Here is a 12,500-nt window from a genome sequence, read left to right as displayed (position 1 = left end):
ATTATCCATCATCATTACTCATCATTGATATAAGTTATATTAGTAAAAAAAAAAAAAAAGAAAAAAAAAAAAAAGAAAAAAAAAATAAACGAGCAAAAAAAAAAAGAAAAAAAAAATAAACAAACAAACAAACACTTACATCGCACACGTTAATAATATCGCTCGTCTCGTCATCCGGAGTGGCTAAGGGTGCACGGGGAGAGGAAGCAGCAAGGTGATCGTCTTGAGTCGACCTATCGCTATCGGTTATGATCGTTTCGTTAGTGTCCTCCCTTTCTATCGTCAATATTTCCTCATGGTGTCTCTCCTTTTCGATTTCAACATCCTCCTCGATTCTCGTTGCTTCCTCAACGGTCATCCACGAGTCGAATTTATTAATTTGATCGTTGGTAGAAGATCGATCGGTTTTATCGATCATAAATGATTCGACACGTTTGTTGGTCTCGGAATGGATAGCTACATTTTTGGCGCTTACGACAATCTCCGTTTTTTCTAACAAAATCGTTGAATCCGTCAATTGTTGTTGACGTGTATCATTAATTTCAAATCTTTCGAAGTTTCTCAAATCATTAGTCTCCTCAAAATCATATTCCTTTGTTGTATCTTTGTTATAAGTTTTTAACGATTGAACGTCGTTCCTAAGATCTATATCATCCTCCGAAAAACGTTTGTTATCATCGTCGTTATTACGTTCAATAACAATCGATTCGTTTTCCTCGCTCAATACACGACGTTCCATGTCTATGAATTCTTGGGTACTAGCTGCGTCGGTCGACGTTTCCGATTGGCTCAAAGTAACGTCGTCGAAACTTCTTGATTTATTCGACGAAACATCCTGTGGACTTTCGATGACCTTACTATTGTTGTTCGTAATCTCTGCGATCATAGTTGTAGATTCGTTAATCGATTGATTTCCAACGACGATATTATTATCGTCGTTACGAAAATATTCCATCTTATTATTATCTATTATAGATTCATTCGTATCGATAGTATTTAATTTATCATTGTTAATCGACGTCATAGAACATTTTTCAGGATCCTCAAAATTGTCGGAAAATTGTCCTTCCGATTGTTCACTCTCCTCTCGTTTGTTCATCCACGTATCATCCGTACGATCGATAATTTTCTTTTCAGATAATTCATCATCAATGATCTCAGTTTCAATGCGATCAAATGTATTGTTTGAGAATGATTTATTATCGATCAATCCCTCCTCCTCTTCCTCCTTCTCCTCCTCCTCCTCCTGTTGATACTTGTTGCGACAAGATAAAGGAGAAGAATTATCCATATAGTTAGAAATATTAATCTCTGTTGAGCGATTAGATTCAATATCAACGTTGTTATCGTCAATTTCAAATTTAACGTCATCGAGATTAGGTATTACATTTTCGTCGTATATTTTATTAGATCTTAGGAATAAATCCTTCTCAACTTTTTCGACATTCATCTCTTCCATTTTATCCTTATCATTCTCTTCCTTCTCGTTTATTTCACGATCGATCTGATCGATCATAAATGTTTCCTTTACATCATCGATCTTATCCTTATCAAAATCTACGAGTTCCTTTTTAATCTCGTTATTATGTTCTTCGGATTTTACATTATTGGTTATTATAGGCGATACGTGGCCATTTTGATAACCGTATGGTTCCTCGATCAACGCACAATGTTCTAATTCGGCAACAATGAAATCTGTATTAACCCGAAACTGATCGTCCTGTCGATCAAATAGAATCCTTTTTACCGTATCCGATTGACCGGATTGTTGTTGTTGTTGTTGTTGTTCTTCATCTTCTTCGATTTCATTCATTTTTACCAATCGATTCTTTTCATCCTCGATATTATCGATATTATCATCGTTATTATCATCATCTACAACGTCATTCTCGTCATCATCATCGTTCTTCTTATCCTTCTTTTTATCCCCGTTGTTTGAACATATTCTCAAGGCCAATTCATTTTCTATCAATTCCTGAAGGCTCTTGTCTTCCGTAGCCAATTCGTTGCGCGTGTTGTTAGTTAAAACGAGATCGTCCTCGTCATCGTTGTTGTCACAGAGAGATATTAGTTGCTTGTTATGTGTCGCGGTAATGTTATCCAAATCGATCAAACCGTTGTTAGATTGAACACCGCAAACCTCGTTCTTCTTGTTACTTACTACGCTTATTGACTTCTTCGTTGCAACCTCCGCCATTATTGCGCAAGTTGTACTCCACCCTCGCGCTAATTCACCCCCAGGACACCTGCGATCAAAGTAAAACAAAAAAAAAATCAAATCATTACGTTCGCCAAATTTATCTTTTTGTTTAACTTCTTTTATATATATATATATAAATTATATAAAAAATATAAATAATTTTATATATATATATATATATATATAAATTAATTAATCGCACCGTTTTCGATTTACGATGCATTACAGTTATAAAAAAAAAAAAAAAAAAAAAGTAAATATACTATGGGGTATATTTATTTGGTTTCATACGGAATGCTACTGTCCTTTGACAGTTCAACTGCAAAATATTCACCAAAAATAATTAAACAAATATATATATATATATATATATTTGCAAAAAGAAAAACAGAGATTTTTTTAGCGGCATCTTTTGCAGATGAGTACTGTAGCTAAATATTTTTATGGAACGTAAAAAAAAAAAATATTTGAAACGCATAGTTGAAAACTTGTTGCAAAATTTCACGTTACGTTACGTTATGTTCATGTTCATGTTCATGTTCATGTTCAAAACCGTGCCAAAAATTTATCACGTACGTCATCATTTTATTAGAATAAATGCCGTCAGATATTGTACGACTATTGTTACAATACTTTTTCAAAAACCTTTTCGAATTTTATTTTATTAATATACGCAATAATCTCTTACAAAGTGACACAATTTGTTGAATTTCTATAACTCATTGTACTCGTGTATGTACTCATTGCATTCGCATTGATACTTTGTCAGGCTCGAAATATCGATTTCCAATTAAAAAAAAAAAAAAATAAAAAAAAAATAAAAAAAGAAAGAAAATAAAAAAAAAAATGTTTTACATTCCAACTTCTATATTCCGACAACAGCGTCCCACTGCGAAATAACTGCGAGATGCATATCACATTTTCCATCACGTCAAAATCTGGTAACTTTTTTCTTACTTTTTTTTTTTTTTTTTTTTTTTTTTTTTGAAACATTCTTTCACAAAAAGGAAATATAGAAGCGGAGTATATTTGATCGTATCCTATTTGAAATGAAACATCCTGTACTTTATGTTGATACTACGTAAAGTTTTCTAGATCGGGTTTATCTATCACAATCAAAATTCATTAATCATGTACAAGAAATTCCAATTAATTAAAATATAACAAATTGGTTTCTGATTATTCAGTTTTTATATATACAACTAATTCGATATAATTAATTTCAAGTATTAATAAATAGAAAGAAAAAAAGAAAATTAGAAAGATGACGATGATGATTATTATTATATTATTGTATTATTATTTATAGATGATTCTAACAGTATGATACTTTTGTAAAATTTATTTTCGAAATAACATAATAATAATAATAATAATAATAATAATAATAATAATAATAATAATAATAATAATAATAATAATAATAATAATTTGAAGATCGCATTAACCTAATAATATCCTTACAAAATAAAATATGCAATAAAAAGAAAAAACATATATATATATATAAATTAATTAATATACAAAAAAATATATATATACAATGTTTATTATACATATATATAAATTAAATTAAAATATAATATACATACAAAAAAAAAATACATTTAATCATTAAGTAATTTTGAATGAAAGAAGGTAAAAAAAAAAAAAGAAAAAAGATGTCGTCATGTAATCAATAATAGATCTTTTTAATGCCTTTACATTCATTCAAATTTATCGAGGTGAGCGCTCTCTCTATCTCTCTCTCTCTCTCTCTCTTTCTCTCTTTCTTTCTCTCTTTCTTCTAGAAAGACCACGAAATAATTTTCTCGTAATATTCAAAGGAGATAAACGGAAATATAGACAACTTTTCTAGAACTCGAGAAGAGCGGACGAACGGACGAACGAACGATCTAAGAGAACCTGAGGCCAGTCAGCGTTGTTGGCCGGCAAGCCAAATATCCTATTATTAGATATTCCCTACGTCCGCGTCGTTATGCTTTAACGACGACACCACCACCACTATCACCATCACCACCACTATCACCATCACCACCATTACCATCACCATCACTATCACCATTACAAGTAAGTATATTTTCAAATTGAAATCTGAAACTCTAGAATAGGTTATACCCTCTCCTAGTTTTCATTCTCCTACAATGTGTGTGTGTGTGTGTGTGTGTGTGTGTGTGTGTGTGAGTACATACGAATAAAGAATATTTCATTTTACAAATAAATGTAATGTCCAAATATCTTATTCTGCTCGTACCTATTGTTATTATAAACGAATTTTAAAAACAAAAATTGTTAGGTTATGTTTCGTTTTTTCTTTTTTTTTTTGTGTACATTTTGTTAAACTTTCAAGACGCCATAATTCGACGAAATATCGACGAAAATGTACACCGTAGATACACGTTCGATTCCTATTGATATTCTCTACAATTTTTTTTATATATATATATATGTATATATATATATATATACAAAGTATCTCACTTTACAAACGGATATATGATCAAATATATTCGTACTTATTAATTTTATAAATGAATTTTACAAATAAAAAAGACTTGTTAGGTTATGGTCCCTTCTTTTTTTTTTTTTTTTTTTTTTTTTTTTTTTTTCTTTATGTGTATACTTTGTCGAACTTTGTAGACAGCATAATTCGACGAAATGTCGACGAAAACGTACACTGTAAATACTCGTTAAATTTCTATTGATATTCTTTACGAATTTCATTTGCCCTTAAAATATTGATTTTCATTTGACAAAAAAAAAAAAAAAAAAAAAAAAAAAAGAAAAAAGAAAAAAAAACAATTAAAATCGAAAAGATTTTCGTCGGCTATATCTGTTTAAAAACGTGACACCCTGTATATACTTTGTCCAATTATCACGTTCGCAACGTATCGTCCTTCATTGTTAAAACGTTTAATGTCGAATGGGCCAGCCGGTGGGGCCCCAAATAGCCTTGTGTTCGTTCAAATCGTTGCGGTTACTTTGTATAAAATAAAACGCAACGATCATGAAACGCATCATAATAATATAATAATATCGTCGGTCGGTGCATAAATATAATGGAATTTTCATTATACATAGACAAAATGGCGGGGACCCAAACGAAAAATATTCTCATGTTCTTCGTGCCAAGCAATAATTTATTTGTCTTTTTTTTTTTTTTCTTTTTATTTATTTATTTATTTTCTTTCCCTTCATATACATATATTCATGTATAAAAATATTTTTTAATGCATTAATATGATCGAACGAAGGACGAGATTTGAATTTCGGAGATTTTTCGAGAGATCATCCGCCATTTTTCTTCAAGAAGTTTCTATAATATATGCGCATGATATATACCTCTCTCTCTCTCTCTCTCTCTCCTTCTCTCTCTCTTTCTCTCTTCTTTTTCTATCTTTATAGGAAACGAAGGGAATCAAAAATAGGAAAAAGAGAGAGAGAGAGAGAGACGAGAGGCTTGATAAATTCCAGCATAGAGCCCTCGCGAGTGTAACAGTTTATAAACATTCGGGAGACCAACTCGATTCCAGCGTAAACTAACACACAACACACACACAAAACCATAGAGAAAGAGAGAGAGAGAGAGAGAGAGAGAGAGAGAGAGAGAGAGAGTAGCTTCAAAATTAGAAAGTGGTCCGAACGTGGATGGAATCGCGCATGCCCAGCATTAAACCCAGTAGCGTTTTCTAAGGGCGCATGCGTCCCTTTCATTCTCCATCCTTTTCTCCTCTCTATTATATTCTCTCCACCTCACAAAAAAAAAAAAAAATGAAAAAAAAAAAATAACTATATCTACGTACCCACGTATTTATGACAAAAAAGAAAAAAAAAATAAAGAAGTAAAAAGATAAAAGAAAATAAATAAAAAAAAAAAAAAAAAAAAGTTATCCTTAAAAAAAAAAGATCCTTAAATACGCACTATAACGTTTTGAGAACTCTTCTCCGATCCAACATACATACACGTATCTAAATAAAAGTAATCTAAATAAAATCATCAATCACAGATTGTATCTACATAAACGTAATCTAAATAAAATCATTTATACACGTATATTAACTGTTTCATTTAACTCTATTGTCCTTTTCATCATTTCATCCTTTCATCATCCTACCTTTCTTTTTTTTTTTTTAACACACGTCTCTCTCTCTCTTTCTCTCTCTCTCTCTCTCTCTCTCTCTCTCTCTCTTTCCGGATACAGGCATATATACATACACCCTGTTCAAGTTATATCTCCATCTCTTTCTCCGACGTTACTCCGAGGTCGTTCTTCGGGTTCACGACCGACTCTGTGCTAAGTCTCTCTCTCTCTCTCTCTCTCTCTCTCTTTCTCTCTCTCTCTCTCTCTCTCTTACTCACTCAACACTCAGTCGAAAATTCTCTTTCTCTTTCTCACTTCTATACGACTCATTCTATCTCTTTCTCGCTTCTTTACGGCTTCTCTCCTCTCACTCTCTCTTACTCTCACTTAAGACTCGGTCGTAACTCTCTCTCTCTCTCTCTCTCTCTCTCTCTCTCTCTCTCTCTCTCTCTCTCTTTCTCCCTTTCTTAGGTTTTCTCTGCTCTTACTCTAACTCGTTCAAATCTCCCCCTTTATTTTTAGAATGACACACTACCGCGATTAAATGATGCGCGAGCATCGCACCATGGCATACTGTGTCGCCGGAAAAGCCACTCTGACCAAAGGCGGCATGGTCGAATGAAACGAAACGAAACGAAACGAAACGAAACGAACGTAGGAACGTAGGAACGAACGAAAGCGATAGTCCACTTTTGTTTTCTCACCGTCGAATAGCTTACTCTACTGTCAGACGTCTATCGTAAGGTACCCTTCTCCTTCTCCTTCTCTCACTCTCTCTTTCTCTCCCTGTCTCTCTCTTTATCTTTATCTCTGTCTTTCTCTCTCTCTCTCACTCTCCCTCTTTCTCTCTCTCTCTCTAACTGTCTTATTCTCATTCTCTTTCTCTATCTCTATCTCTTGGTTACGTAAGGAACAGACTTTCCTCGGTGAAAGAGATATTGTTTATCATCGCGCTGCATTGAGAAGTATGCATATGCACTTGAGAGTGATCTTTAAAAGTTTGTTTATACACCCTCTTAATTCTAATATTGCATTTTGTTCTCTTTTTTAACATTGCACTTTTCTTTTCTTGTCGAATATAATGAATTCCTTTTCTAAAATGCGCTGCGTATTTTTCTTTTCTCTTTTTCCTTTCTTTTTTTTTCTTTTTTTTTTTTTTATTTTTTATTTTTTATTTTTCTGTCGATGTTAATTTTTTTTTTTCTTTTTATATCATACGCAGAATCAATTATGTATTTATAATAATATACTATTTCGTTTCTATTGCATATAAAAAATATTTTCTTCTATACAAATATTATATATATATATATATATATATACTTATTTATTTATTTATTTATTTATTCGTATCGTAAATTTATTCATATCAAAAGTTCCAAGATGTTTTTCAAGGATCACTTCTTCTCGTGACTTCGTTAGTTCAAAAGAAAAGAAAAGAAAAAAAAAAAGAAAAAGAAAAAATAAAAAAGAAATACTCGAAGAAAACTTTTCGATCAAATTCATTGATCACTTAATGCACATTATAATCTGTATGTTCACGATAATAATATTCGTAGAAATTTGTTAATAAACGTATTCTATTTGTTCACAAAAGTTACGAAGGAAGGGAAAGAAGAAAAGATAAGAGATAAAATATAATCTACTTCGTGATCCCAAATAGCACGACGATATTATCTCAAAGAAAATAAATAAGTTAGTAAGGTCTAAGAGCTTTCACTCGAACGATTACATCGGTTCTCCTCCCCTTGTACTTACTTATCCCTTTTCCCCCTTCAAAAATTCACCCCTTATCTCCTTTTCCCAGATGTTACGACTCTACATCCCCAGTATCCCACGTTAATAAATACAAATTTCTAGATACATAAGTGTGTGTGTGTGTGTGTGTGTGATATGTGTGTATTATGTATGCGTACATATATATATATATATATATATATATATATATATAAGAAAGGATCTAGTATATATTCTAGTATCTATTCTGTATACTTTAGTATCTAAGTTTAGTATAATATTTTTTATCCCACATAAAATTTTTCGACCAATCCTGGATAAGAAACAAAAGGCCAAAGTAAAATAATATTTTTATATATAAAGGCGACCTGCATTAAGGTCGATAATTTAATATTAATCTTTTGTTGGTTTCGTTGAAATTCGCATTTATTTTTGTTAAATTATTTTTATTAATTTTTAATTTGTCATCTAAAGAGATATTATGCTTTACAATTTTTTTTTTTTTTTTTTAATATTAAATATCGAATAATTTTTTTCATTTCAATTTGTACGATTTTTTGTTTTGTTTTATTTGGTATGTTTGTATTTTTTTCTCTCTTCTTTTTTTTTTTTTTTAATAATTTTGACTTAAATATCGAAAATATATTTCTTTCCTTTCATATATACACACACGAGTAATCTTTTGATATTAATAATATATTATTATCTTTTGATCTCTGTTGCAATTTTCATTTATGTGATTATCAATATTTTATTTGCTATACCCATTGAACAATTTGACTTTATATCAATTATTTCGAAGTTCACGAATGATCGAATACATATATATATGTATATATATATATAATTTCTTTTATCGTTTCTCCTATCAACACGGATCAATACGGATTATATTAATAAATTTTAAACTTTTTCCTTCTCTCTCTCACCCCTCCCCCTGCCTCCTTCCCTCTCCACCCACTCCCGATTTTTTTTTTTTACATATTATTACAAAAGATTTTATTTCGACGTATATTGAATAAAATGAAATTTCCATCGATAATCGACTAGTACAAATTTTTCCTTTCGATATTTCGATATATACAAAAAAAAAAAAAACAAAAAAAAAAAACAAAAAAAAAAAAAATTTTATTATTCCATGATTTTAAATGTAAACACATGTAGTAGTCGGACTGGAGATAATAGAAAAAAATTAAAAAAAAAATATGCGCACACAAACAGTACCCACTCCCACGCATTTTCTTTTTTTCTCTTTTTTTTTATTTTTTTTTTTTTTTTTTTTTTTTTTTTTTGCATCCGGCCACGATATGTTGCAATTCTATCTATATATTCATCTGCTTTTATACGCGTGCAGGCGTATATATGTGAGTCTACGTATATACCTGAGTAGATTACATGCAAACTTAAACCGGATAATAAACGCATTCCTTGAATACCTGAACGGCGCGCTTAGCAACGTTTAGGTCACACAACGTTTGGCTATTTTCAAAGACGTCTATTAATAATTTGTACGACGTGCTTTCTGCCCAAAGATTCCTGGCAATTACGGAAAATCGCGGACTATATTGCATTTATCTTATTCCCACCGTTTATCGATCGAATCGATGGAATTCAATTAATCGAATCAAAACGTAATATACATGCTTTCACGAAGTTAAGTATAGAAATACGTATGTACGTAGATAAACATGATTTCATTTATTTTATTTTATTTTATTTTATTTTATTTTATTTTATTTTATTTATTCGTACATAATGTAATTTATATAATAAAATCTTTATATATATATATATATATATGACATGAAATTAATTGTAAATAAAAACAAAAAAAGAATTAAATGTATATGTGTGTATATATATACGCACACACTTGAAATGTAATAAAATGTATGTATAAAAATGAAAAAAAAAAAAAAGAAAAAAAAAACACATACATAAACATGAAATGAAATAATATCTACGTGTACAACAAAATCTAATGAAATGAATGAAAATAAAAAAGATACTAAAAAAACACGTCGGACATGTATATGTATCGTAATAAAATGAAATGAAATAAATACGTATATACATACCAGCACAATCACAAATAAACATACAGTAGAAAATATATATGTATATATTGATAAAAAATAATATAAAATGAAATAAAATACGTATATACCTGAATCGAAATAAAATGAAATGAAATATAAACGTATGTATATCATAGATACAAGAAAAAAAAAAATATATATATATATATTTTTATTTTTATATAGCGTTTATTATACGAGCTCGTAAAATAATGTCTGAAGAATTTACAAGAATCATCATAAACGTCGTAAGTAAATAATCTTTATAAATTATCATTTCAAAAAGATTTTAAAAATATATCATAGTTAATATTAGAATTTCGTCGACATACGATCCTAAAGATGATATAAGAATATCTAGCTTCAAATATCATGAGAGACTTTTCCTTTACACACACACGCACACACGCACACACGCACATCATATATACCAAATAATAAGGGATATTGAATTACTAAAAGAGAAACTAAAAGAGAAACGAATATGTTTCGTACGTACATAGATACATACACACTCGATACTAGTTCATATCATTTGCATAACGTTGGATTATTTTGTAAGAAAAGAAGAAATAAATTAAACAAAAATAAAAGAAACTATCAATATAAACAGTTATATATATATATATATATATATATATATATATATATATATATATATATATATATATATATATATATATATATACATATATAGATAGTACGAACTTATCCTGGTCTTATCGAGGATTAATTAAAATTCTTGATAAAGGTAAAAAAAAAAAAAAAAAAAAAAAAAAAAAAAAAAAAAAAAAAAAAAAAGGAAAAAGAAGAAAATTAAATAAATAACATGGAAAAAAATAAATATACAAATAAATAAATTAAAATGAAAGAGACCATCGTAAAACGAGTTGTAAAAAGATATCTTTAATATAGATCATTAAGACAATGATTCAACGTTATTTTCATTAGCAAGAAACCAGTTGGCAATATCTCTCTCTCTCTCACTCTCTCTCTCTCTCTCTTTCTCTCTCTTTTTCCACTCTCTTTATCTATCTCTATCTTTTTCTCTCTGCGGGTATTAATTAACTCGGTTTATGCGATCGAACGATCGCAGAGATCAATGCTTTCATCATAGCTAAACGATTATGTTCGTGGAAGAAGTAATGATTAGCTTCTATGTGTATTTATATGTATCTGTCTGTGTGCGTTTATGTGTGCGACACATTCGTGAACGACGATGCAAATTTACATTGCCACCCTTTGTCTAGGAGTTCAATGAATAATTTATAGGCTAAGCTTTTCGATCGACACAGAATTCGTGATAGGTCCCCACCCAGGTAGTTTTTCGATTAACGTATTTTACTTTGCATATATAGGGTAATCGTCGAATTAAACTCATCTGCAGAAATCGATAGGGGAAAAAAAAAAAAAAAATAAATAAAAACAAAAAAAAAATGATAGACAAGAAAAAGTAAAGAAATAATATGATAAGAACAATGATAATAATAATTTTAAGCGTGACGACAATTGAGATAAAAACATTTTCATTGTTTATTTCCGACGAACGTAATCGTAAGAACGATAAGAAAATTGATTAGAAAAAAATTGATAATATATGTATTTATATACATATAAAAAAAAAAATAAATAAATAAATAAAAGGAAATATTAATAAGAGTGCAAAAATCGATTTGAAAGAAATATTTCAGTGTTAACAAAAAGAGTGCGTGTTTAATAGTTTATGTACGTGATCGAAAAAAAAAGAAAGGAGAGGAAAATTAATAACAAAATAAAAAGAAAAATCAATCAATCAAACAATCAATCAATCAATCAATCAATCAATTAATCAATCAATCAATCAATCACAGTCGAATAACCAATCAATCAATAAAAATATTAATGAAAATGTAAATTACCGATATCAAAAAATGTTTCAAGTGTTAACAAGAAAATAATAAGTATGCGTTTCGTAATTTGTCTCTAATGTGTGTTGTCAAAGAAACGGGTAGAAAATATATAACGAAAAAATTATGATACGTCATAATTAGGAAAAAATTATGATACGTCAAAGAGAGGAAAAGAAAAAAGAAAAAAAAAAAAAGAAAGAAAGAAAGAAAGAAAAGCCATGATAAAACTCCATATCTCAAATATTTCGTTAATCCTCGACATCGTAAGTGAAATTAAAAAAAAAAAAAAAGAAAAAGAAAAAATTAGAAAAAAAAAAAATAAGAGAAAAAAGAAAAGAAAGAAAGAAGTGATACGAATGTAAAAATAGAGCATTAAAAACTAGAAAAAAAGAAAAAAAAAAGGAAAAAAGAAAATAGAAAGAGATAGACAGACACAGAGAAAGAGGGAGAGAAAGCGAGACGAATAAAAAATGGCGTCGATCGTAAAGTATGATTCATAGAAAAATTCCACGCG

General features: G+C 29.5%; 1 protein-coding gene across 19 annotated transcripts in view; it reads right to left on the bottom strand.

The window, feature by feature from the left end:
• LOC118445071 (uncharacterized) overlaps nucleotides 1-12,500 on the bottom strand; it is a 117,343-nt gene that overhangs the window by 55,837 nt on the left and 49,006 nt on the right. For all 19 annotated transcript variants that reach the window (XM_085655967.1, XM_035873996.2, XM_035873997.2 and 16 more), the window contains one exon: nucleotides 140-2,246. In XM_085655967.1, coding sequence (XP_085512093.1) covers nucleotides 140-2,197 — 2,058 coding nt within the window. In that variant the 5' untranslated portion in view covers nucleotides 2,198-2,246. Of the gene's footprint in view, nucleotides 1-139; nucleotides 2,247-12,500 lie in introns of those variants that run through there.

The sequence above is a fragment of the Vespa mandarinia genome, chromosome 3, assembly GCF_050613455.1.
Source record: "Vespa mandarinia isolate Hongniang chromosome 3, ASM5061345v1, whole genome shotgun sequence".
In the NCBI taxonomy this organism is placed as follows: domain Eukaryota; kingdom Metazoa; phylum Arthropoda; class Insecta; order Hymenoptera; family Vespidae; genus Vespa; species Vespa mandarinia.
This window is presented reverse-complemented; position numbering and strand designations above follow the sequence as displayed.